We start from the raw sequence: 27,515 nt of genomic DNA on the forward strand, positions 1-27,515 counted from the left end.
TCAATCAGCACTCTAAACTCATTACCTTTGTATATCCATTAAAACAGACAGTAGTTCTCAAACGATTAAGGTGGAATTTACGGTGGAAATTGAACCTACTTGTACACTTTTATTCCTTAATAGAAAATAAACCCAATGCAGCTTTGCATCTCCAGCTTTAATCTTGCTTTATTTGAATGGCATCCATCTCAAAAGTCTACATGATCTAAAGGTAAAAGGGCGGCTGTACCTTTGCTAAGCATTATAGTTGTTACAATGCAAATGATACAATGCGCCTCAATATAAACAGTTTCCTCTTTATTCTCCTTTTCAGGCCTTTGTCTGCTATGTACAACGACAGGCTGGACCTCCAGGACTGTTTAGAGCATGGCAGAACAGCTAAGGTGCGTGTGTAATACTTTGGTATAACAATAACTTTAGGAAAAGGCAACATTATGTCAGATCTCTTTAATGTGCTGTTTGCGACTGTGGAACGCCACCTGACATATTTACATCACTTACATGACATTGATTCAGCAGAGGCAGCAATAGGTGCATTCAAACCGCAGACACACTTGTGTGTCCTCTCCTTCAAAGCAGGGATAAAGTGTTTTACACACTGGCGACTCCTAGTGGCAGCAGGGAGTAACAGTTTGAAAGTCAGAGCTGAGAACGAATCACCAAATAGAAACCTCATGTGAAAAAAACAACCCATCCGAGCTGTTATGAAATGTGTCCAAACCATTCTTATTTTATAGATGACTTAAAAGCGATGTGTACATTTTAATTTGTTCAGTTTGACAAGGTGAGGACCATCACCACCAGGTCTAATTCCATCAAGCAGGGCAAGGACCAGCACTTCCCTGTCAACATGAATGAAAAGGAAGACATCCTCTGGTGCACTGAGATGGAGAGGTACGTCATCATGAAGATTATCCTTTAAACTACCTGTCACAACTCTGTTAGCCAACAAAATCTCAACATCATCTTCTCTTGTCTTTCCTCTTTCTGCTGTCTGTCTTTTTCTATCTGCTGGTCTGGCTGCTTTTTCTCTGTCAGGGTCTTTGGTTTCCCAGTACATTATACTGATGTCTCCAACATGAGCCGGCTGGGAAGGCAGAGGCTTCTGGGCCGGTCATGGAGCGTCCCGGTTATCCGCCACCTGTTTGCACCACTCAAAGATTACTTTGCCTGTGTTTGAGCGACGGGGGGAAACTCACGTTGAACCATTTAGGAACTACAACTGTATGTTGTGACTAGAAATAAGAGCCTTGATCCTCAAATTATACTCTTTGTATAATTTGTAAGCAAAACATTGACGTAGATTTCACATTTTTCTTGTATTTGAATTGTAATTCTTATTCTATTTAATTTTGATATGTCATTTTACCTTTTAGCAGTGTTATCAAGTATTGTTGATTTGTTTGTGCAAGCTATACTTGAGACTATGCTTTCTTCTCAAGACACTGAGACAGTGAAGTGCTAAACTTGTACTTTCAAAGCGTTGGAAAAGACCTGAGCGATGGGAAACAGTTAGGAAATCTGTGAAATGATTCTGCTGTGTGAGTTTCCGGCTACTGAGCCTCACAGGTGTGGAGAGGAAGGAGAATTTTCTTCAGTGTCAGGAGAGCAGTGTCTCTAAGAATCCAAAACACCAGATCACATATACCTCTTTGTTTACAGTTTCTATACATAACTGAAGGTAATAATGGTACTACTGTAAAATGGTTACAATACCATGGTGCTTCAAAATGATTTGAAACTTCATCACCCATGTGGCACTGCAACTCTAGTCAAATACTAACTCTTGAACCTGTTGCTGGAACGTCTCGTGTTAGACTTTTTCAGACTTTTTTTTCACACAAAAATCTGTTCTTTTTGTTTTTTGTGGTATTTTTGCTGTTAAATTCACTTCTAAAGGAACTGACTGCAAAAATATCCTCTTATCTGCATTTTACAGCTTTTATACACTTTCAACTGGTGCTCATTGAATCACTCAGCCTTGCTACGTTCAGGCTCACCGCCTGAACTTGCACAAAAAAAAAGTGAAGCTAGCCACATGGGGTATGATGTTTTCTGTCATTTGTTCAGAAATGAAAACTTTAGATCAATGTCTGTGAAACTACTTTTTTTCTAGTTTCATCCTGACCAATGACATTACTGTACAACTGTTATAGCAAAGTGTGGTGGTTAGAGGGGAGGGAGGTTGACCAGGCCGGGTGGCTCCACTCCTCAGCTTCCACTTCTGCAAACTGTAAAAACTGTCAGGTGCAAATCTTCAACAATATGGTGCGGCTTCACAAAGTTCTTCTACCTTTTTATAGCAATTTTGTGCTGTTTTATCAACATTATAAAGCACTTTTATATGTATACTTTCTTTTTTTCTTGATATTTCTTTTAAAAGGATATTGGTTTTTGTGAATTGGTTTCTCGTTTCGTTTTATGATGTGAAATGATCTACCCTCGTGTAATACTTTTTTGTATACAGTAGGGCTGTGCCAATAGAAGTGAAAGAATGGATTTTGATATGTGAAACCCATGTTATTTCAGTGTACAGTAGATGGATTGACATTTGGATCCCTAAACACCCCCATCCCCCCCCATCATCCACATTGTTCTCTATTTTAGAGCAGCAATTCATTATGTTGCTTCCTGGATTCAAAGAATGTCTATTTCCATTAAGATTGTAAAATATGAGGCACAGTTAGGGAACTATGTCACATGCTCTGTATAATATTTTGTCCCTTGTGAAGGACATTTCCCTGAAAATAGTTGCCGTCATGTTGACAAATTTAAGTACTGATCCAAATTTGGATTACGTTCACAAACTAAATTCTCTTGATTGTAACCTCTGAGCTGAATATGGAGGATTTAGGCTGCGGTTTGTCAAAACAAAAAACTGACACAGTGTTTGACAAAGACGTCAGCACTCAAAGACTAAAGAGGGTAATAAAAACAGATTCTATTGCTTGTCTATATCATATTTAAGATTGAAAATTTGAAATTTAATTTCTTATTGTAATTAATTTCGTAAGTGACCTTATTGCCATCACTTTTGTCCATGCACACTGGGCTCAATATGAGCTCTTGTGCTTTGTGATCATTTAACCAGATGTTTTTTCACCCCTCCTCCTAAAATACTTAACATCCCCTCATGTTTGTACATTCTGTACATAGAGTTTTCTGGTTGCTGTTTTTCATCTTTTTTTTATTTTTTATTACTTATGAGATGTACAAATATAATTCTTTGCTAATATATATCATCAAATTAGGACACATTTTTAGGTTCAAAATGAAAAAAATCAAGTGACAAATTTGATTCAAAACTTGCTATGAGCAATAGATGTAGGGAGACTCCAAGTCGACTTTATCGTACTGATTTGTTTGTGTCAAGTGAATCCAGACTTCATGTCATGTGATCTTATTAGTGGCCTATGGACAGCTTTAAGATGAACGCTCTCAACTTCACTGCACAGCCCTACAAGGTGGTGTTATGTTCTTTTGCTTTTGTTTCCTTTGGTAAGACATAAAAAAGAGGGATTTGTAGGTGTTTCCAATGGTGCTAAACCTTTTATCTAATCAAGACAAATATATTTGATTGGAAGAGAAATAAACACGTCTAGACAATGACTGTTTTTAAGTTCCTCGTAGTAACTGAAAGACCTATTATTTCACTCATATAAATATATTAACAAAGGCATTTTAACTTTGTACTTGAAAAAATAAGAATAACAAATAATGAAAGGTTTCCTATATTGTTTTAGACTAGAGATTGCTGTAGTTGGTGCTTATCTGTGGGAAAATCGTGTGAGAAAAAAAACGGTAATAACTTTTACTGTAGCATAATGTATGCTTAATGCGCATTGCTTCTTAATCCTACATTCCACGCCGTACTATTCTCCATGTCTGTTTTGAAAATGTTGAATTTGAACTTCTATCAGAAACAACATTTGAGTTTTACTGTTAAACGCAGGTCAATGATTCTATATTCGGTGAAACTGTTGGCACTCTGTGACTTTCTTTCTGTCATAACTGTTTATGGCCTATACGCTTTTCCTCAAGACCAGTTCGTACAGCAAATGTAGCAGTCATTCTCCACTTTGACCCCCCCCCCCCATCCAACACCCCAACCCCCATACTTATGTTTAGTGTCCAGAGAGAAGATAAAGGCTCCGTATGTACTTGTGCTGGAGAACACTTGAATAAATGTATTGTTTTTGTGCAAAAAAGTCACATTCTTGTCCTTGTTTTATTCACATTTAAATCAATGTAATTGAACTCATGATGCGCCTGAAAATGTGCTTATTTAGTAGATAGCTGATTTAGCTTTCAGGGTGAATTATGAAAGTTCAAAGTGTCTGCAGTTCAACCACTTTTGACAACAAGTCTCATGCACTTTTGTATTATAAAGACATTTAGGTTTTACAATATGATATAGTGTTTAGAAATCATGACTCATTCATGTTAAACTAAGATGTTTTAAATAGCTATTTAAAGATCTTAACTTTTTTATAATGGATGAAAAAATGATGGCACTGTACTATAGATATAATTTGGAGATATTTCCCCATCATTACTGTCCTTTTAATGAGAAACAATGACAGGTCTATTACATTCTGTCTAACAAGAATTGTAAACCTGTAATGATAATACATTACATTCATAAATACAGTGATTTAAAAAATAGTTGATCAAAAAAAATACTGGATTTATTGACACATGGTCTCCTTTTAATGCTTGTATTGGAACACCCTCACATCCAGCCATTATAAATCTTACCAGGGCTATGCTTGTAATTGTCAGGGGGGCTGATAAATGAGATGTGCATATTGATGTTCGGTTCTTCCTCCATGCCATCATGCCCTCCAGCAGGGGATTTGTGGTTCAGTGTCTTGATATCTTGGTACTCAGTACTATCAGTACTTAAAATAAGGGTGTTGCCCTCTGCCCTGCAGCTTATATGAGAGCAGATTGTAACACGCTGCCATGCTAATGCTTTCACTAAGTCCTCTATCAGACTGACTTTATGGCCTTGCATTATCATATTATTTATGTCTTTTTTATTTCTTTTTGTATTGCAGCATTGTTTAAAGACCAGTCATTATTATGTTAAATGGGACACATGAGAGATTAAATCCAGTTCAAGCAAACATATCACCATTAAGACCACAAGATTTATGATAATTGTGACCACATCCATTACAGCTGTCTATGCCCATAGCTGAGATGTTACATCTTAATTTACCCTTTTCCTTCTCACAGTGGTACAGCCTCCTCTGAGTGAACACGCCCCAAGTCAACGGTGATTGGTTGTTTAGGCAGCCGAGCCTTCAAAGAGCGCTGCTGATTGGCGCGTCACGCCTAGATGCTGCGTGCTGCATCAAGTTAAAAACAAACAGATGAAGAAAATCCGGTTATTCCTTTTTTTTTTTTTTTTTTAAACCAAACACCTGAGAGTCTGTCCACATGTAAGCCATAGTTTAAAATGATCGATTTTGATGCCCTCATTCCTCAGCCGAGATAAAGTTAAGTTGAAGTTAAGCCACTGCCTGTTGCAGTTTCTCCGTTATTTACAATGAGAAAATGATGACACTGACTTGCTTGTAAAATAAAAAGTTTATTTACAACCAGTCACAAGCCAATAGTGATCCCTCTCAAACACAGTCGGTCACTGATATTTATACAGCATTCGTCAAAGCAACAATCAAAAAAAATCCATCTATGCCCTTTTTTTATTACCCAAGTCAACATTTTCCCAAACACCCTGATCTTCTTGTGACTTCTCTGGACACAGGGCCCCATACATCCAATCTACATTCGGGCCCTGGGGATGTAGTTGTCATTTTACAGTCTAAAAAGAGCAGTGCTAAATTTTTGTCCCCAAATAATTCACTTCATCCGTCAAGTCACGTTTATTTCACCTGTAAAAAAAAAAGACTCAATTGATTTTCAAATAGTACAATGGCCAAAATCCTTGAAATTGTGTCACTCTACTAAATTGAAGAGACATTTTATTTTGGTAATCGTAACCGGAAGTCTTACTTGTACCTTCCTGATCTCTTTACGGCAATGATGCTGCGAGTCTGCTGGTCCCAGACCGGCCAGGAAGGCATCCATCTGGTGTGTGTAGCTATCTCCTTGCAAAGTGCCGCCGCTCCACAGACTGTGTTGCGTTCAGTTCATGTCAGAAAGTAAGAAAAGAGAGGCGCGTGGAACAGCAGCAGCAGCAGAAGGCCCATAGAGGAGGTATGTGCTCCAAATCTTCTGCCTTATTATAACTGGTTTAAGCCAATCCTGTCTGCGGGGAAATCTCCTCTTAGAGTCTGGAGACTTTGTTTCTATCATGCCCCCCCCCCTGGCTGAACGTCTGGGTGTTTGCCCTGCCTGCTGGGATCTTTAATGTACACACCTTGAAGTGCTCTGAACCTGACTGGGGGAGCAGGTGTGTTGTTGGTTATAGTGACATTTTGCATGCTTCTCTTTGTTGTGGAGGAGGCTGAAGAAGGGTTTGGGAATTGGGGAAGGCGGTTTCTAGGTCGCTGATAATAAAAAAAGCTGTGTAGCCGATCATGCCTGATGGTGACCGGTTTCTTTGTGTCAAGTCGCGCAAGTAAAAGTGTCATCATTTCACTAGGATCACACGCTGCCTAAAACACATGATCTCCTGGATACGTTTTCTGCTTTATTGAAAGAAATTTGAGATTGTTTTTTTGTTTTTTTCAAGTGTTGTAGGGATTAAAATGATTTTAATTGAGATCAAATATAGAAATGTAGAAAGACATGAGTGATAGGCAGGCCTGTAGTTTTAGATTCGGTCACCTGTGATTATTGTTGCATATTGGATCTGTTATGGACTCAGGTTTAAACGGGTATCATAAGCTCACCTGTTTATTCCTGACTGTCTGACCGGCATCAACTTCCGTAGTGCTCACATTTAAAATGCCTTGTAATACAGTCTGAACATTATGAATTATTGTTGGTTTATAGCTGCCTGCAGGTTTTAGGAAACAGGGGGATTTTGTACGAGCGTGATGACTTGTAACTTGTAGTCTGATAACATGACCGCAATTTTTTTTTTTGGAAGGAGCCATCCTCCACACATTATCATCCATCAGATCTGGATGTATGAAGAAGTCCACGCCATGCAGTAAAGTTGCCGCACCCTCATACGTACGCTGCCTGCACGCACACAAGCACGCCAGCACGCAGACTGGGCACACACACACACACACACACACACACACACACACACACACACACACACAGTACATCACACACAGTACATCACACCCCTAATACAGTGCAAGGGAAGGAGGAGGCAGATCTTGGAGATTCTTTCTTCGGTATATAGGCTATTGAATAAAAGAGAATTACTGGCAGTAATAAAAGTTTATCGAAGAATATGAAGGAGATTATTTTTATCATCTGTGATTTTTAAAAAGAATAAAACTGTGAAGCATAGCAGAGTAGATCAATCTGTTTGGGTGTTATGAGGATTTTGGCCTGATGAACTAGTGAGGTCATGGGACACTCCCGAAGCTTTGTCATAGACAAGAGGGGACTCGCATAAGTTAATATTTAATTGACAATTCTACAAATGTAATTTTACAACTTTAAGGTTTGAAAAGGTTATTTTGTATTTAATCCAGTACACAATGGATATATAGTTGTTAACCTGCTTTAGTAACTTGGAAACAGAGTCGTGTTATCCTGTCACCCTTTGTGATGTCCTGATCCACTTTTTGAAGTACTGTATATTCATTTGATTGGCATGTTGTAAAAGAAAATACTTATTTACTTATTATTTCCCAGCCACTAAATAGCTTCACTTTGAGTGAACCCCATTGTAAGTAGCTGTCTTGCAGATTTGACCTTTCAAAATAATGGCCTTATTGACAGTTATCTGCCTTATTGTGATCCTTGAATGGACTCAGCTCATTTCTATTTGCTACAACATCGTGTCCAGTGGGACGTCAGGTCACAGGCGGTGACTGACACAGCCACACTCACGCTTAAAGCTGATGTCAGTCACACTCACTCTGACAGACTGAGCACAGAGAAGCAGCACTGATTCTTGTCTCTGCCAGACTCAATAAGACGTCATCTCAAAATGAGGTATTAAAAACGTTTTCTGAGGTTTCTGGGGGAAAAAGTTTCCCTAACTGTGACTTTTCTTTCTCTTTCTTTGTGGTTTAATGGTCACAGTGAATGTCTGTTTTCTCTCTCTTCCTTACAGAGCTATAGCAATGTCTTCCAGCTCAGCGATGGTGCGCATCCTGATAAAGGGTGGAAAGGTGGTGAATGACGACTGCACCCAGGAGGCAGACGTCTACATCGAGAACGGCATCATCCAGCAGGTGGGGAAGGAGCTGATGATTCCAGGTGGAGCCAAAGTGATCGACGCCTCTGGGAAGCTGGTCCTTCCTGGGGGCATCGACACCAGCGTTCACCTGGAGGAGAGCTTCATGAACGCCACCACGGCTGACGACTACTACAGCGGCACCAAGGTAACGTCGTGCTGGAAATGAGAAAACTCGAAGGATGTAGACCAAAAGTAGGGCAGCTGGAATCGTCCTAATTGTTTAAAAAAAGCAGCAGCTTGTTTTTCAATTGAAGCATAAAATAAGAACCATGTTTCTGCAGACTAAGAACCAGACTCTCAAACTGTGGAGAGCAGTTTAGTGCTAAATTTAACTTGAATCGCTTCCATGTTCCTGTAACTTTGAGGTTTTATGATCACAAATTGTTTGTTATTCTCTTCGTGGTGTATAAAAGCTTTGCACTGATGCTAATTTTACCCGAGGTGTCAGTAACACAGCTTCGCTTTAGCTTTGATGACACGAAACAGCTGTCTTATATTCTGAATCTCACATTTAGTTTTTTTTTGTTTTTTTTAGACAGCTTCTTTGCCTTTTGGTTAAATGATGAAATGTAAACATAATAAAAACACTGATGCCAGGATTGTGAAAAAAAAAGAGAAAGGAAAATAAACTTTTCAGAATAAGGCCTTGCATTTCAATAATAAAATGCAAACATTGTGTTTATAGTTATTTAAACACTATATAATGACACTTTCAACACTTCTAAGACTTAAAAAATTGTCACAGCCAAATACCCAAGAAATCCTTTAAAAAAAAAAAGTTCTTTTTTTAGTTGTGAAATGAACAGAAATGTATACTGACGTCTCTGTACGACAAAAAACAAGATTAATTATTTTCTTACTGTTATTATTAATGCGTGAAACAGCTGTTGGTGTCAGACAGAACGGTAAACTTTACAATTTCAAATCCACCCTGTTTTTATATTTCCCATTGCCCATGATTCTTCAAGAGTGATACAATCAGTGCTGCTTTACGCATTACTATGACTCTACAACTATTTACGCTAACGAGTAGTGTATCTAGTAACTTTTCACATCCAATAAGTGTGACTATTACAGAAATTATAAAGCACTTATTACCTGTTACTTGTTGTGAAATAGCCAACAAGTTGTGAGCTCTCTGTTTTGGAAATAGACACATTATTTTTCCCTGCTCCAGTTAAATGACAAGTACATGCTGGTGATTATATCTGAACATGTCACGTTGCAGCTCGGAGAAGCAACTAATGCTATTATATTGCGAGGGTATTTTATTGGACAAGATAATTGACATACAGGTTCTCAAATCAAATATGGTGGTGAAGCATTTTATTATAATAACAAGCTGATGTAACACAGTAATTCCAAACCGGTCTTATATTTGGATTCATCTTTCACCTTTTGCTGACAAAATGATTTACTGATAAAAAGAAAATAATCCGTAGATTTAGCCGTAATAAAAATAATTGCTAGTTGTAACTCTAGCTGGCAGATTTATGTTTGTTGTTTCAGTGTTTCACCAACGTAGCACAAAGGATGATTTGGCACTTTGCTACTAGCGAGGCGATAAGCAAGAGTAGACTGGAGTCATCATGGCTGCTGATAAGACGAGGAAACCCCTCTCTGCCTCAGGGCACCATGATGACGCATCACTCTGTAGCACTAACAGATGATGGAGGCTTAAAGATGAAGAACTCTCAGCTGTGTTAAAGTGGACTGGAGAGACGCACCGTCGCTGGTAGACACTGGTGACAGACACTATTCTCTCTCTCTCTCGCACCTCCCTCCCTCCCTCCCTGCTGCCTGCCGTTACGCTCAAGAATCCGTCCTGAGACAAATGCAGATCAGTATCTGTTTCCATGGATACCAGGGGCTGCTGCAAAGACTGCTGCAAAGCCTTTCACTCTCGCCATTGTGCATGGAGACAATGGTTCTCAGACCCACGCCCCCCTTGTTCCCCCTCCCACCACACACACTCCTCCGCTCTCTAGGGTCAGCTGACAGATGCTCAGTGAAGCATGCACTTATACACAAAACACACTCTGTCCTCATGTGTTGGGATTATTAAGCAATACTGTAATCTGTGTTTAAAATCTTTATTTCTCTATTTTTTTTTTTATTGAGGAAGAATTGCTGATATAGGCAAGAAACCATCCCTCTTGATTACACTGTGAGGGGCAGTCACTCTGGTGATTAAACGACTGAAGGATTTATATAACCCATAGCAGACGTCTAGAAATGACTATAAAGATAAGAAGCATTAAGAGCAACAGAAGCGTTTACTTTTGTACTTGAAGCAGCAGCTGTGTCGGTTATTAAATTATAGTCCTTCAGTATTCATCATCTAAAGTAATCAATGTGGGTTTAATGTTAATATCAGTTCATCTTTTTTTTCAATTAACCTCAGTTCATTTAAGTCCATAATGTCATAAAAAAAAAAAGTTTGAATAACTGTATTAACACAGTGTCTGATTTCAATGCAGAAAAAAGTTCTCACCAAAACTCTCGAAATGTGAAAAATAAATATTTTGATTGCTTATATACATGTAAGTACTGTAAAGTTGACAGCTTTTGTGTGCATTATTTTTAGGCTGCTCTAGCTGGCGGTACAACGATGGTGATTGGACATGTTCTGCCAGAGAAGAATGAGTCTTTGCTGGAAGCCTACGAGCAGTGCCGCAGCTCAGCGGACTCCAAATCCTGCTGTGACTACGCTCTGCACGTGGGAGTGACTTGGTGGGGACCCAAGGTACTCCGACACAGTGGTTCCCTTCAACATGATCCTTTATTTATTTTTAACTTGAATCATTTAGGGGGAAAATATCACTTATTATTAATGTATTAGCTTTGGGTAGCTAATGTTGAGTAGCTTGTTTCTGATTTGTTTGTGACAGCCTACAACTCCCAGAGTGCATTTTGACAGATTCAAAAATCTAGAGGCTTACTTGTTTTTTTGAAGCACTTGTAAAGATGTTGAGACATGACAAACATAAGTGAATGTTTTAAATACCAGGTCTGAATTGAAGTGAAAGTTGAAGTTGGAATTTCATTCTGATTAATCAAGGCTGGTAGAGACACAATGTCTCTCGTTTTCTATGACAGTGTTTATGCTTCACTTTTTGAAGTAAGTCCTTTTTAAAACTTTTAACTTAAAGAAAAAGAAAAAAAAAAGATTTAGAAAATAATCTCCTTCTGTTTGGTTTGAAATAGATATACTCAGCCACCAATTACATGTTCCCAGAAGGGAAACACACCAATGGATTTGTTCCATTGATTACACCTGGATTATTCTTCATCCAAGGACCTCTAGTTCAGAGCTTATCTCACACTCTCTTCCTGCAGGTGCAAGCTGAGATGGAAAAGCTAGTGAGAGAAAAAGGAGTGAATTCCTTCCAGATGTTCATGGCTTATAAGGACATGTTCATGCTGAGGGACAGCGAGCTCTTCCAGGCGCTGCAGCACTGTAAGGACATCGGAGCGATAGCAAGAGTCCATGCTGAGAATGGGGAACTGGTGGCAGAGGTGAAGGGGTGACATTTAAATATCTTCTCCTTCATATTCGGATCTGTGGGGTTTGTTGTGCATTGAGTTTGTCTCTGTTTTGTCCTAGGGTGCAAAAGAAGCGTTGGACCTGGGCATCAGTGGCCCAGAGGGGATAGAAATCAGCAGGCCTGAGGAGGTATGGAAGTTAGAATAATCCTTGTTCCCCCTCAAATTCTGTCTATTTTACACTCTTTTCAAAGGTAAATAATATTTCTATAATAACACAAGTTCAGTCCCTATGTTAGGACCTCACTTGTATTCTACACAGTCTTTTTGTTTCCCTACAGCTTGAAGCAGAGGCGACCCACAGGGCAATAACCATCGCCAACAGGGTGAGCGTCATCTCTTTTAAACTAATACATAATAAGTAAATACGGACTTTGTTTTTCTAACATACTTGTCATATCTTGTGTGTGTGTGTTTGCATTTCCTGTCAGGCCAACTGCCCAATCTATTTGGTCAATGTTTCCAGTATGGCTGCGGGAGATGTTGTGGCTACGGCCAAGATGCAGGGTAAGGTGTATTTTCTGTTAGAATTACCAATAAAACATTGGATATTTTTTAAGAGCAATACAAGACATGTGATTCCTTCATTATGATACAATGAATTTGTATTTGCTTACTCATTAAACAGTTATTTTTGTGACTATACAAGGTACTCTGGGGGCTGTGAGCCACCAGTGCCACGTTATTGTAAACATCCTGTAACTCAGACTGACATAAATCCAGCACGCTTGCTTTTGACTATGTGAAAATGCAGAATTGAATCATGCTTAAAATGTTTACAGATGCTCAAATATTTAGACTTTCTCTGAGAAAAACAGGTGACTAAATGTACACTCTGTAAATTTAAGTTTCAGCCCTTCAGGCCTGTGTTTTGGAGAAATGTTCAATGGTGGACTCATGCTCTCCTGGCCTAATCTCTTTAATCTTTCGCTTAATCCCTCGTCACACAACACTCTTTTCCTTAGCGTTTGATCCAGTGTGCGTCCCTATTGTCCTGTCTTCTACAGGTAAGGTGGTCCACGGTGAAACAACCACAGCCCACTCTGTGCTGAATGGCATGCAGTACTACCATCAGGATTGGGCCTACGCTGCCGCCCATGTTACTGTGCCTCCTCTTCGCCTGGATCCTAATACTCCAAATTTCCTGTTGAGCCTGCTTGGAAAGTGAGGGAAACACTGTGAAATCTTGGCTTCAGTGTAAAATGACTTGAATGATTATGGTTAACACATGCGATCACCCTTCTCGCCCTGTTTGGCCGCAGTGACACTCTGAACGTTTTGGCCTCTGACCACCGTCCGTTCACCGTCAAACAGAGAGCCATGGGCAAGGACGACTTCACAAAGATTCCCCACGGGCTTCCCGGCATTCAGGATCGCATGAGCGTCATCTGGGAAAGAGGAGTGGTATGTGTAGCTCTTTTGTTCTTTGTTGGTTTTGTGGTTATTGATTGAAAGAAAAAAAAGATAAAATAAACATTTTTGCTCTTGTTAATACAGACACATTTTAATTTGTTTTGATATACAGATTGGAGGTAAAATCGACGAGAATCGCTTCGTAGCAATCACAAGCTCAAACGCTGCCAAGATCTACAACCTCTACCCCAGGAAAGGGAGGATCATCCCCGGAGCAGATGCTGATGTGGTGGTCTGGGACCCAGAGGGATCCAAGTATGAAAAATGATCCCTCCATTCATCGACCGACTTGTCTCGCTGCAGCTTTTAACTCCACTCTGTGAAGCTGATTAGCTTTACGTCTGATATGCAGTAAATGGGTCATCTTCCTCTCCCCCTTTCTTCTGTCTGCAGGACAATCTCTGTGGATAACCAAGTCCAGGGAGGAGATGTAAACCTGTATGAGGGTCTACGTTGTCATGGCGTCCCGCTGGTCACCATCAGCCGTGGCCACCTAGTGTATGAAAATGGCACGTTCACATGTGCTGAAGGCTCTGGAAAGTTTTGCCCACTGAGAACCTTCCCTGATTACCTTTACAAGAAGATGGTCCAGAGGGAAAAGGTATCAGACAGACGGTGTTATCATCAGCAACTAAAGGAACTGTTTCATTAATAATCACTAAACTCTACTGCTCCCCCTTGTGCCGCTGCTTCGAGAGCATGTTGTCATCAGCATATAAAGAAACTATTTCATTATCACACACTGAGGCAAGCAGTAAAGGGTACAGAACAACAAAACTCTGCTTGTACATTTTCAGGAGTGCTGTGCATGTTTAGAAGGGGCTTTACTGTTAAACCACCAAGAAACATATTTAATTTAAACATTTACAGTTGTGATGTGAAATAATGTTGGACTTTTTTTTTTTTTTTGCTGAACATTGGTAATGTGTCTGTTTATGTGCACTTCCTCTCAGAGCCAGGCCGTGAAAGCTGTTGAACGGGAGCCTTACACGGGTGAAGTAGTAGCAGTGGCCAACTCAGGAAAGAGGGACTTGGGGGCTCCAGATCTCGGCACTCCAACCCGTCCATGCACCCGGCATGGGGGCCAGAGGGACCTCCACGAGTCCAGCTTTAGCCTGTCTGGTAAGAATCAGCACTTTCCTTTCAATAGAATAGAAATCAATCAGTTTTCATTATAAGCAGGAGAAGGAGGGAGAATTAGGCATTACATGTATCTTCTATTTCTCTATTCTTCTTTCGCACATTATAATTTGTAGAATAGTTTAACTCTTTCCTGGGAAACCTGGACAGACACTGTATTGAGCAATTCATTTCTCAATCTCTAAAACATGCACTAATTAGCCTAATGGAGGTGTCATATTTACAGATATTTGGAGCTTTGCTGCTTCAGGATGAAACATTTAGGAGGATTAAAGTGGTTTACATGGTTTTTAAAGCTTTTAATCTGACATGTTCAAAGATTTTAAGCACTTTTGGCAAATTGCTGGGGTAAATACTGGCTACATTATTCTCTTGTTGTGTCGTTGTATTTTTAAAATGTGCACATAATCAGATTTGCCCAGAACACATTTTAAATTACTTGTTTTGCATTTATTGTATACATTTAATTAAAATCTGACTAGAAATATAAGAAGAGATTGGAAATGATGCATAAACACATTAACCAGGACTCCACCAGTTCTCCCCCACATTTTGGGACAATGATGAATCTTTGGGAGTTATTTCTTATAACATTTACAATATCATGGTGCAAATGGGGAAGTTCAAGTAGTTTTCTATGTCTAAGGTAACATGTAGTCAGATTCTCTAATCATAAATGCGTTGGTGTCATTTTGAGCAAATCGTGCTCGGGATCTAAATCCCCTTAAAGCTTAAGATTAAGATCTGTCAAGAGAACTCTTCACACTACCATAATAAAATATGACCAGGAATCACGCTATTGCCAGCAGTTACTTGTGTTTCACTCTTATACGTGTGCACATAATAATAATAATAATAATAATGATACATTTTATTTATGGGCGCCTTTCAAAAAACCTACGGACACCTTACAAGCAGAGTTAAAAACAAACAATCTGATCCCGCTCCCTGCTGCTCCAGGTGCTCAGATCGATGACAACCTTCCAAAGAGATCTTCGGCGAGGATCCTGGCTCCCCCTGGAGGAAGATCTAGCGGGATCTGGTAACCGATCAGACGGTCATTACATGAAGCAGACGAATGATACCTGAGAGACACACAAGGCCGAGCAAGATGTCTTGTTTTTTTTTTCTTTCCGGAAGCTTAGAACGTGTGTGAGGTAATGACGTTTTTTATGTTGAACTCAGCACAGTTACCATTAAGACCACAAAACATTCAACTGTATCACTTTAATTGAATATGGATCCATATGGACTGTTATAGCTACACAAATTCAGTCGAAATGTTAACCAAATAAAAATAAAAGCAGGAAGTTGAAAAGTGAACTGAATATTTGGCTTTAGTTAGATTAATTAAGGGGAAATATCTTGTGAATAGTTTTAGGAATATGAAGGTGAGTCATGGTTTTTATGATGCGATTGTTTTACCTCACTGTAAAATACAGTTTTGCACTTGTATCATGTACTATTTAGATGCCTTTTTACATGATTTAATGTCACAAATATCACAAATGTCTTTTTACTGCGAGCCATGCTGATTTAAATGTTATTACATATTTCAACTGTGACGGCACGACGTTACAGATTTTCTCAGTTGCTTTGGCTCAGCTTGTTGAAGTTGCCAAATCAATCAGAAACCATATGAAATCCAGAGTGATGTACTTCTTTACTAAGCACAAAAGTAGAATTTTTCAAATGTTTTGGTCACCGCGTGTATGGAGAAATTAAGGAAAAGTGTCAACATTTTGGATAATTATTAGTTAAAGTTAATTCAGAGCATTTAGGTCTTCTCAGTTGAATAGTTTTATACTCAAAAATCAATCAAAATCAATGGACTTATTTTATTTTTAAAGAACTAAACAGTCAAATAATCCATGTATTGTTCAACATATGAAGCAAAGTGTTGCTGAAACGTTTTGAGCATTTTCTTTTTCTACATATCAGACACAACAGAAACAACGATACAGAATTGAGTCATTTTGCTGCCAATGAATTATCCATTGACAAAAAAATGTCCTCGTTAATTTAAGATTTTGCATTAGTTACAAGCGTGTGAAAGTGTCTCCACATTAGCTGTTTCGAAATTAATCTGGACTTCTTCTTACAACTTTAAAAAATCTGCCAAAGCAGTTGAGAAAAACTGAAATGTCAGTTAAAAGGGATCCAGTTGCAATTGACCAATTGATGAAAATATCTGAATGCAAGCTAAGCTTTTTTTTTAGTTTTTTTTTTTTATGTGTTTATTTATTTTTTTATTATGCATTATTCGTGCTATTTTCCATTGATGCTACTGTGTTAGAAATTAGTTCCTGGTAAGAATGAAGTCTTTGTTGGCCAGTTTATCTTTGTCAGATTAGCATTTCTGATCATGTTTACAGCCTTATAGCAGAATAGACTTCTGTTCTACCCCCACCAAATGTGAATGAACCAATGCATAGTTAGACCTACTGTTAGCTCTAATGTTGCGGATGTAATGCGTATCCATTTTCCACAGACCGCAAAAAGTCTCACCCAAACTGCCTTTTTTCTCACCTGAGAACACAAGATACCCACAAAACGCTGCCAGTATGGATCACAACCTGTTGATCACTGACGTTACCAAAGGAGGGGGCATTTCTTCCTGCTTTAATGCAAGATTAAAAATGTCCCTCCGAGTTAACTCGCCACTGTGAAGCATACAGAGAAGGTGACGTGATCATCTTTACCATCTGCAGCAAAGCACTGATACTACTGCTGTGTTTTTCACTGTTTGTTTTTAGTTACAGAATGTGTCTTGTGATTACTTGTTTAAGGGATTTTGTTGTGTTTTTGTTAACTCTGCACTACATGCAGCGGTGCATACAGGATACTGACCATGCTTAGACTGTTAACAATATGACCCTGCCACAGTAAAAGTCCTATATTATCTGCGTTTGCTTTTATTGAACCGATTTGACCTTTTCGTTCTTTAGTGACTCGAGTCCCCTCCCACGTGTACACTGGTGCTGAACACTTTGAATTCCATTTATCTCTGATCTGTCTTGCAGCTTTTTATCACATGATTTGAGTGCAAATAAACCACAATGAAATCTCAGACTGAATCTTGTGTCTGATCACTGACTCTGTGGTGGAAAGTACTGTATTTGCTTAATGTCATTGGCTCTAGTATTTACATTTTGTGCCACTTCATACAGAGGAAAATACTGTGCTTTCTTACTTCACTATATTGTTTTGACAGTGATATTTTTTTTTTAGCTATTGCTTCCAACCTTTTTCGTGTGTGCTCTGTTTCGTTGCCTGATTTCATTTTATCACTTGATTTAATAGAAAAGTGACCAATCGCTGATTCTCTCCCTGAACCTCTTTTGGCGTTAAGGTCATATACAAACATATATTGAAAAGTTCTAACATTCATTTGATTTCTACAAAAAACGTACAACTTTGCAGATGTATCTTTTGAACCTTAGAAGGGGGGGTTGCCCCAAAGCTGGGAGCTATTAGACTAATCTACAATAATTATATCTCTAACCAGAGACATTTAGCAGAACAAGCTTTTGTTTTTGTTTTTGCTTTTTGTACTGTTGTACTTTTTTAAATGTCAGATTTGTATTTGTAATAGCACATGTACTGTGTTGTTACAGCCTATTTTTAAAGCAAAAAAAAAAAAAAAGTCCCAATTGCAGATATCATCGTGTCTGTTGAGATGATTCTTTGAATCTCTTTTTTAATATCAATATATAATCGCCCCAAATTCTTCGATTTAGGACCCTTGGTTGGACAAAACTTTAAAACAGCACTTTCCAATCAAGACGTGATGACAAGACATTGTGATGGATTTACACATGTTAGCATTTAGATTAAGATTAACCGATTCATCAAGAAGTAATTGGCAGATTAAGGTATTATAAAAGTAACAGTCAGTTTCGGACCTAATTGTGGTAAAAGCACAGTTATGAATACTTCCTCCAAATTTCCTCCACCACTGTTGCTGATACGACAGAAGATAAAAAGATAAAGCACTTTTTTGTGCAATGTGACCTTACTAAAAGCTCAGTAAGCAACAGGCCTAAAAAATCCTAACCAGACACATCATGTGTCTCTTAGCTGGAACAAGCCAAAGTCCTATTTATAATGAACCTTTAACAGCATGGAGTCGTGCGCATGCGTGGAAAGAGCTGGATTGTTGCAGCCCCAGACAGGGCGGCCCGTTACCAAGCACTGCACCGCGCGCACGTTCTGACAACGACGAGAGCAGCAGCGGCGGGCATTGACAGAGAGAAAAGAGCCAGCGTGATAACAACACAGACACTTCTGAATACAGTGAGTATGAACGCAGGGACACCCGCTCTGTGTTGTCTATTTCTCCCTTTGTGTGTGTGTTTTGCGTTTTATTCCCATGCAGTGGGGGCTTTAATTCCCCGTGCACTGACAGTCCGGAGGTATCCTGAGAGGCCTGCAGAGGGGGCCGCTACAGGAGAGCAGCGCGAGCGTTGCGGCTTTTTAACCAAAAAGCAAAACGGCAACATTTATTGTTCTCCGCTCGGGCTTGAAATGTCAGCCCCCCCCCCTCCTCCTCCGCCCCTTTATCCATGCCAAACCTCGCTTGTTTTTGCACTGATTTCGCTGCAGTCATTGTGGTAGCTCAAACACTGGCCTTGCAGATTTTTGTAAAGGAGAATAGATTGGCTTCCCTTTTTTGTCGCCGCTATCGATACAAAATTACACGTTTATTAGAAATCAGTCCCACTGCTAGATCTGCGCCCAGCATGTAGCTTTATGTGAATGGTTTTAGTTCCGAAATGTGTTTGATCCCTGGTTACATGCGGTTCTAAGTTGTAATCATGTTATTGTAAGCTAGTAAAGCCCCATGGGAGGCTGCTGAAGGTGCATTCACAGTCTTATCAATAACCAAGACAATCACAGCTCTTGACCACTTCAATCAGTCATTCATAATTTAACTTACATTAATGTTTTTTTTTCTCTCTCTGGCTGTAAACTGCAGACACAGAGCCATGCCTGACCTCATCAGCATCATTTCACAGTTTATTGTGTCAATGTGCATTTTTACTGCAGGGGATGTCAAGGTGTCACAGGCCTCATTTTGTGACTTGACACCGCTGGTAGGTATTAAGCAGGCAAGCAAAGTGAGCACAGACGAGACTGGAGCTGCCAGATGTGTAAAGCTGCTCACAAACATCAGGGTATTTCTGTGTAATCTAGTGGAAGGGGGGGATTACACTCACAACACTGTAGATTAAAACTGAAACTAAAGATGCTGCTGAAGCGGGGTGTTTGCACACAAGTATTGTGGGGGGGGGGGGGGGGGGGTTACACAGGGGTTACACATTCTCAATCTGCTGCAGTGGTTTCTGGACCAGCCCGGTATCTCTAATCTAAAGAGTACAAAATAAAAGACACCTTCATTTCTTATGACATAAAAAACAAATACAGTTCATGTGAAAGAGGATGCGTTTAAATAGCAGTTCACGGTTGCAGTTAAGGCAAAAGGATGTAAAACACTGACGTGACAAAAATTTGTGGTGGTTCACTACATGATACCTGCGTCTAATACTACAGTAGTAATTCTATTTTACTTACTTTTACATCAAATTGACACCAAAACAAGTCGATATGAATCTGTATTTTCATTTTTATAATAGAATAATAAACAATAACAACCAGGGATTCCCCCTTTTGCTTTGGGAATATTTCAATGTCTAATGTTCTGGTCATTTCACAACTGTAGGATTTTGAACCATGAATCAGACAAAGTATATTAACCATCTCATAAAACATCATGGCTCCCTGCTATAATACTACACAATTACTCATTTCAGTTAAAATGACCCTAATGTACCTTTTCCTTGTTTGCTTTTAGCCAGAACAAATGTTTTACTTTAATTTCTCAAATTGAAAGTCCTAATATGAATCCCATGGATGTGTTTGAGTCCTTGGGTTTTCAAATATGATAACTGTCAGTTTTGCTGACATTGTATATCCTGAACAGAAGGAGCTATCTGGGGACAATTCAGCGTACGGTTTTGAAAATCCCGACAGACATTATTCATTATCTTTTTGGTTAATCCAGAGAATGATCTGCAGTTTGATCAATAAGTAACCTTATAGTTGCAGACAGCGAGTGTTTCAGGATGCGTTCTTCTTTGTCCAGGATGTCTAGTAGGTTGGATAAAGCTTATGTGGAGGATCAGTGGACGGGGCAGAGGAGGGCATGGCATGTAGCCTGGGACGTGTTGACAGAAGAACGAGGTTCCCATTGATTACATGATGAGAGCAATCAGTGTGTATCTATATATATATACTGTAGACGTGGTAGCCAATCCAAGACAGAGAGGGTGATCAGTTTGAGGTATTATGATGACGTGTTGTTCTTTGTTTGGGAGATTCAACAAAGTTCAACCTTTTTCTTCTTGTGTTTTTTTTTCTTTCAGGTAGGGGATGGCAGTGAATGTGTACGCCACTTCGGTGTCCATTGACAACCTCAGCCGACATGACATGCTGGCGTGGGTCAATGATTCTTTGCATCTCACCTACACGAAGATTGAACAGCTATGTTCAGGTAAAGGCTGGAGAATAACATCGAGTCCTGGTCAGTGAAGAAAAGAAATCAGAGCTCGTCGACAAAAAAAAACAAAGTTGTGTTGTGTTTGTGTCTTCCAGGAGCAGCATATTGCCAGTTCATGGACATGTTGTTTCCAGGTTGTATCCTTCTGAAGAAGGTCAAATTTCAAGCCAAGCTGGAGCATGAATTTATACACAACTTCAAAGTTCTTCAGGCAGCTTTCAAAAGGATGAGTGTGGACAAAGTCAGAATGCTTTTTTATCGAATTATCATGCTTTGCTTTTTGTTGTATTTCCCCTTCTGTCATGGTCAAACAGCAGTAATTAATGGAGCTGATCAAGCATTTCCTTTTTCACCCTCCTTCAGATTATTCCCGTAGAAAAGCTCGTAAAAGGGAAGTTCCAGGACAACTTTGAGTTCGTGCAGTGGTTCAAGAAGTTCTTCGACGCCAACTACGACGGGAAGGAGTACGACCCTTTACTAGCCAGACAGGGGCAAGACGTGGCCCCTGCCCCCAACCCAGGTGATCACTTTATCCACAGACCAAAGAGAAACGCAGGTAATCCAAACAGTTCTGCCTTTGCTGCACGGTCTTCCTGAGCTTTTTGGATGGCTCGAAAGCGCTCCCTGCTAGCAAGTGGTGTGAGCAGCACGATTCACAGAATGACGCTGTCCTTTAAGATTCATCTCACTGCCCAGCACTCACCAGCAACATTACACGGTTAAGGTACGACTGAGTCACTGGTTGGGAATGAAGGAATCACCACAGTGAATTCTGGGATGCAGCATCATTGAGGTTGGAACAAGCATATCCACTTGCAACCTGCCTTCCAAATTGTGATCAATCAGTGATGCCAGAAGACTCTCAGAAATATAACATTTTCTACAGTGTTCTGCATCAAGCAGCTGATGCAACACTGCTGCAGCTCCACCTTTCTCTGACAGCAGGACAGATAGATGAAAGAGTTTTTCCCTGTTTACACCTGGTACTAGCGGTTAAATATTTACTAGTACTAATATTACTGCAGTTGCAACTATCCTTTCTGGGATTTCACACAGAACAGAAAAAAAGACCTTCACAAAGGATTTTCTTACCTTTGCTGAAATAACATCACGATGCATATTTGTAAAAAGTCCTCATGCAAACTTTATCAGGTCTGACCTTTGAAGAGATGAAAACAACTTTTCAAACATTTGTTTGTTTGTTGAATAGAGATCGGATCGTTTCTGACGCATTCAAGGAATTTGATGAAATCGCAAAACAAAGCAAACAAACAGATTTGACATTTTTGATCGAGGATGAATTGATAGCTTCACTTCCGTGCATTAATCTGATAATAGACATTTATGCATCTTTGTCAGATTACTGCCAATGGGAGCTGGGGTGTCACTACCGCTGATTGTAATCCACCTAATCCCCCCCCCCCCAACATGTTACCTGCATACACCAAAACCTGGTCATATGTAATTGATCAATACTCTTAACTACAAACACTTCCCACGCATGCCCTTCAAGGCCCCCGCCAGCAGACTATATGTGTATAAATAATCTGTATAAATAGAGAATGTGTATAGTTCAACATGCATCCTGGGTGTTCAGATCACAAGTGCACAGCTCTATAAATGAATGCATTCACCTAGAATTACAATGTGAGTCTGTATTATAGAGAGCAACCTGATAAGCTAATGTTAGTCTAGTGTTGTGTGGTTGATCAGTTGAGTTTAGAAACCAACCACAGACTTTAGTCTTGATTAACAGTGACAAATGACAGACTGATCCTGATCCCGTCCATGCAGTGTGGTCGAGTGGTTGGGGGTTAAAACTATCCCTTACATTCAGGAGCTGAATGCTGTCTCCTAATTTGAGTAAACATATATATTGTCTGTTGCTGAATCAATAGGAAAATGTGATTAATGCTGCAGAGGAGCGTACAGAAAGTTCACACATGATGCGTCAATAATGGCAGCAGGAAAGATTGAACCATCGCTTCACCTCATCGTTAGCAAGGTTAGGTAGCTACACCGTCCTTTGATGCATCATACTGTAGGACACGTGACGTGCACACTGAGTGATTTCATCTTCACCTCCTGTGTTTAGACAGGACCACTTGTGATCTGTTCACCCAGCACACATGGCAGCACCAGGTGTAATCAGGGTCTTTGATTTCACTAACAGTCGTTTTGTCCATCAGACCAGCTTTGCTATCTGTGTCTGTGCGAAAGCTTTTTTTTTTGCTTCAAAGTAACGGCATACGGTCTAATTTGACTTGTAGTGTGGAGTTAAGCTGCTTCACTGTAAGCAGGATGGTTATTAGAGGGCAAAATGATCGCACTCAAACTCTGATAATGCATGCTTTGTATTTGAGTTAACTCAAGCACTTATAGAGGTTTGGAAGGAGACATTTTTAAAGTTTGATTTGAGTGTTTGGAATTTCAAACTTTTTGTTTTCCAGTAATTGGGCTTTTTAAAATCTGGCATTCCTAATTTTCTTCCTGAATCCCAATTCTACAAAAAAAAAAACCCCAAAAAAACAAAGCAATTAGAACCCCTCTTACCAACATGGCACAACATTATGCTCTAAACTTACAGCATCAGCTCTCTATAATGTGCTACATCCATCGCTACAAAGGCAACATAGATGCAGTAAATCAATCATTTTATGAATATTTAAAGATCTCTGATCATCTCTGCTCTTCTCCAGGACCACAGAGGACATCTCCAACAGTTCCCAAAAACATGCCAACACTACAGCGGGTCCAACACAACCCTCCAGCGATGAGAAAGAATCCGTCTTTGTCTAGAAACGGGGGCAGCGATGCTGAGATCATGGAGCTAAATCAACAGGTAGAGCATCAAAGCGAAGCGTAGAATAGTGAAAGAAGGAGCTCAAAGTGAAATCTTCTTTTCTTTCTTAGTTGATGGAGTTGAAGTTGACCGTCGACGGGCTAGAGAAGGAGAGAGACTTCTACTTCAGCAAACTACGAGACATCGAGCTCATCTGCCAGGAACACGAGAGTGAAAACAACCCCGTCCTCAGCAAGATTATCGACATTCTCTACGCAACAGAGGTATCTATCCTTTATCAGCAGTTATTGTGATCCAGATGTCCATAGATAAACCGGTATATTACTTACACAGATCTGATGGAGGAAAAAAAGAGTGAGCAATGAGCAAGGCAAAAGATTTAAGTCTTTGTTTATTTTTCATTGTGCTGATGCCGATATATAATCTATGTCCATCCATTTTCTTATTTTCTCCTCTTCTTATGGCTGGTTATGCTTCAGGGCTCACACTAATATCAAAGCTAACTATGGCAGATGTCTCTCCAAGAACAAGTCTGATTCGGCTCAAGGTTTCTTCCTGTTAAATGGATGTTTTTTTTTTCTATCCATTGTTGCCAGTGTTTGCTCATTGGTAAATTATTTATTTGGATCAAGCTATGCTTTTAATTCCAAAGAAAGCACCCCGAGTCAGACATTCATAAAAACAAAAAAGGCAAAAACAAAAAAAGACTTCCTGATCAAAGTCAAAGGGTAAAAACAAAAACAAAAAAAAATCCAAAAAAGAAAACCAGCAAAAGTAGAGCCACAAGAGAACGTCCACACACTGAGCAGAGGGTTTGAGAAACAAAGAATGGGAAGACAAGGATGTGTCAGAAATCACACAAATCATTCACTACTCCCTACAAAGGGAGTTCTCTTTAGGGGACTACAAAGTGAGCTCATCCACACAATAAAGACACCACTGTCTGACTCTACTTGTCATCTCTCTCTGGAAGTCAAGGATGATGTCATTGCTCTCCCCACGTTGCTCACGCTCCTCCTGCCTGTGTATAATCCCTCTTGCAATGCATGATGGTATATTTGACCCGGTTAGTGGCCCCTCGGTTCTATAAGTGCCCGACATGGAGTGAACAGAACGTGAACATCTCTTCCCATGTTTTACAGGATGGTTTTGCACCTCCAGAGGATGAAGAGTTGGATGAACAAGCTCACTTGGACCAGGATGAATACTGAACCCCTTCATGTCCCGACCTGATAAAACGTCTCCCTCATCCTTTTTCTTTTTGCCCTCGGTAGTTTTCTACTCTGCACGCGCTATAAATACCCACCATTATCCCTGCTCTCCGTCTTTCTTTTCCTTTCTTTCTCATCTGTACATCTGTCCTTAACCCCCCCCCCCCCCCCAAATCCTCCCTCTGGCCGTCTGTACACAACTCCTCCTCATCATCAGTCGCTGCTCCTCCCTGACTCACTTACACACCAACAATAACAGTCGTGTTCGCCATCTCCAAGTCATTTCAGCACGAGTAACGCAGGTATTTGAGCCAAGCCTGGCATGAAGGTTGTAAAGGCAAACAGGGGATTTGAAGTCTGTAAATATTACTGACATTTGGGATTTCTGAAAGAACAATGTCTCTGCTCATTATGGGGTTATTTATTTGCCTTTGGTGCACTAATGGAGCACTGAACAACACTGCTTCAATGTGCCATGAGGTCACTCCGAGAGCAACTAAAACTGTAACAAAAGTGACTTTTCAAGTCGTGTTTTCTTATTTATTTAACTTATACTTCACTAAGGTTAACTCTCTGTAGCAACATTGGTGCATTACCTACTGTACATGAATTCAAAGCTGCGGCCGTGTGTGTAATTTCAGTTACAGTTTGTGCTTGAGGCAGAATCAAGCTTTTTAGTTTTTGGTTATGGTGGGTTCATGGCATGTAGAAATGCTGAAGGAAATTCTTTGGTGCAATGACTCAAGGCGTACGATCAGTGCTCTGCGATTATTCATTATTGATCAGCAACATATCTGAGCATGAGAATGTTACACATAGACTGTGAATGAGTGATATTTTGTATATGTACTTTGTGTGGAGATTTTGTCTGATGTCGCACGATCCTGATTATTTACCGCTGTATCATTTTGGGCCTTCATGCAGAAGCCTCTATGGGTTTAAAAACACCTGCAGACTGACAATATGGTTATAGATTGTAGCAGTTCAGATGTGTTAATCCAAAATATAAGGGAGCCTGAAAACTGAATCAATATAGACCTGTAATCACAAGAACACTTTTGTTATTTTTTCTTCCAGAAAACACTTTATATTGGGTTCCCAGTACGAGTTGTAGTTTGGAAGGAAGTCGGTATAAAGAGATTAGTGGCTGGTCATGGTAAGCATCCAGCTTAACCAGGAAAGTCTCCTTGTCCTTCCCCAGCTTTTTTTATTTTGAAAACTGGCTGTCGTCTGCTCTGGAACTTGCATTCATTGACCATGTAAACATCTACAGAACACTCATCTTCTGAGTTTTGAATAAATAAACAGTTGTGAAATACACAGTTGGTATTTTTATTTTGAGTGAAGCAATAACAGCAAATATGTATCAGGTTTCAGGTTAAAGGAGAGTTCAAATAGACTCAATGAGTGACCTATAGATTCACCCTTTAAAGTTATAATTGATGATGGCAATGTACTAGTATCAGAGGCTTACCAAGCGTTTTGTTTGTTTGAAGTTATTGATCGTCCATGCAGAAAGCTCTATTTTTTTAATCAGGAGGGTTAAATTGGCCTTAAAAATCTGATTAGAAGTCAACATCTAAGTGCTGTGAGCTTAGTGCTTATAATAGACATGGGCACATTTAATCCATATCTTGAAAAAAAAATAAACATCGAGGCTCAAACAAACGATTAAAACTTGCATAAGACAGAGGCTAATAGAGTATTTAATGTCGATCTGACACACATACGGAACTCAATAAAGGTTTCTCACATACAAAAAGAGTAAAATTACGTTACACCGCAGACGGGGGATTAGCTCAAATGGTAGAGCGCTCGCTTAGCATGCGAGAGGTAGCGGGATCGATGCCCGCATCCTCCAGTGAGATCGTTTTCTCTTTTGATTTGTTTCATTTTTAAATTACTCGTCAATGGGTAAAGGGAAAAGTGCTACCTTTAGAAGTAAAAAAAAATACAAATTTCGGTGCTATTTATCCTTAAGAACCTATTGGACAATGTCGGTAAATGTTTAGAGTAACATCTTATAAGACAACAATGTGTAAAGATAGCCTTAATAATTAATAATAAGAATACAAACTTTTCTGTACCTCAATGTGTAACTTAAAAATGACCGGATTTATATTGCTATTTGTTGTGACGTCGAAAAGTTGTTGTTCAGGTGTAACATAAACCCAAAGCAAAAACTAATTCATGAGATGATAAACTTGCCAGTCTGGTGTCTTACTGAAGCTCCACCGCCCTTCAAAGTTTACACAAACACTGTTAGCGATTGAAGGAAGCGTTAATTTAAATTCATGCTCAGCAAAATAAGCAGCAGTTGTTATCCCGATGTACCACCAGCAGATGGCGCCACTCTATCACGCATGTGTTTGACGGGATTGCGTTTTTGTATTGGTCCTTTCGTGATTGGCTATAAGAACTGTCAATCCAAGATGGGCGTTTTGAACAGTCATTTGATTGGTCATACCGAGTCTGTTTTTGAGCTGTTCACAACTAAAACTC

At 39.6% G+C, this 27,515-nt stretch overlaps 3 protein-coding genes across 11 annotated transcripts in view; all 3 read left to right on the top strand.

Moving 5' to 3' along the window:
• dnmt3ab (DNA (cytosine-5-)-methyltransferase 3 alpha b) overlaps window positions 1-3,609 on the top strand; it is a 37,879-nt gene extending 34,270 nt beyond the window's left edge. For 5 of the 7 annotated variants that reach the window (XM_079369640.1, XM_079369636.1, XM_079369638.1 and 2 more), the window contains 3 exons: window positions 314-383; window positions 776-894; window positions 1,039-3,609. In XM_079369640.1, coding sequence (XP_079225766.1) covers window positions 314-383; window positions 776-894; window positions 1,039-1,180 — 331 coding nt within the window. In that variant the 3' untranslated portion in view covers window positions 1,181-3,609. Of the gene's footprint in view, window positions 1-123; window positions 212-313; window positions 384-775; window positions 895-1,038 lie in introns of those variants that run through there. The other 2 variants (XR_013781322.1, XR_013781323.1) reach the window with 1 other exon arrangement.
• Window positions 3,610-6,030: 2,421 nt separating this feature from the next.
• On the top strand, window positions 6,031-17,517 carry LOC306840632 (dihydropyrimidinase-related protein 5-like). 2 transcript variants are annotated; one of them, XM_079370056.1, is made up of 13 exons: window positions 6,031-6,225; window positions 8,216-8,486; window positions 10,929-11,087; window positions 11,681-11,860; window positions 11,949-12,017; window positions 12,169-12,213; window positions 12,319-12,394; window positions 12,895-13,051; window positions 13,150-13,291; window positions 13,413-13,555; window positions 13,694-13,901; window positions 14,254-14,422; window positions 15,401-17,517. In XM_079370056.1, exons 2-13 carry the CDS (start codon window positions 8,226-8,228, stop codon window positions 15,484-15,486), a joined length of 1,695 nt encoding a protein of 564 aa, XP_079226182.1. In that variant the 5' UTR covers window positions 6,031-6,225; window positions 8,216-8,225; the 3' UTR covers window positions 15,487-17,517. The 2 variants fall into 2 exon arrangements, with proteins under 2 accessions (XP_079226182.1, XP_079226181.1); XM_079370055.1 differs by lacking the exon at window positions 6,031-6,225 and adding an exon at window positions 7,996-8,094.
• Window positions 17,518-18,587: 1,070 nt separating this feature from the next.
• LOC306840706 (microtubule-associated protein RP/EB family member 3-like) lies at window positions 18,588-26,333 on the top strand. Of its 2 annotated transcripts, none has more exons than XM_079370176.1 (7): window positions 18,588-18,736; window positions 20,866-20,993; window positions 21,095-21,240; window positions 21,363-21,555; window positions 23,699-23,841; window positions 23,913-24,065; window positions 24,945-26,333. In XM_079370176.1, exons 2-7 carry the CDS (start codon window positions 20,873-20,875, stop codon window positions 25,011-25,013), a joined length of 825 nt encoding a protein of 274 aa, XP_079226302.1. In that variant the 5' UTR covers window positions 18,588-18,736; window positions 20,866-20,872; the 3' UTR covers window positions 25,014-26,333. The 2 variants fall into 2 exon arrangements, with proteins under 2 accessions (XP_079226302.1, XP_079226303.1); XM_079370177.1 differs by having other exon boundaries at window positions 18,589-18,736; window positions 21,363-21,519.
• Window positions 26,334-27,515: the final 1,182 nt, after the last annotated feature.

The sequence above is a fragment of the Symphodus melops genome, assembly GCF_947650265.1.
Source record: "Symphodus melops genome assembly, chromosome: 19".
NCBI classification, from domain to species: Eukaryota; Metazoa; Chordata; class Actinopteri; order Labriformes; family Labridae; genus Symphodus; species Symphodus melops.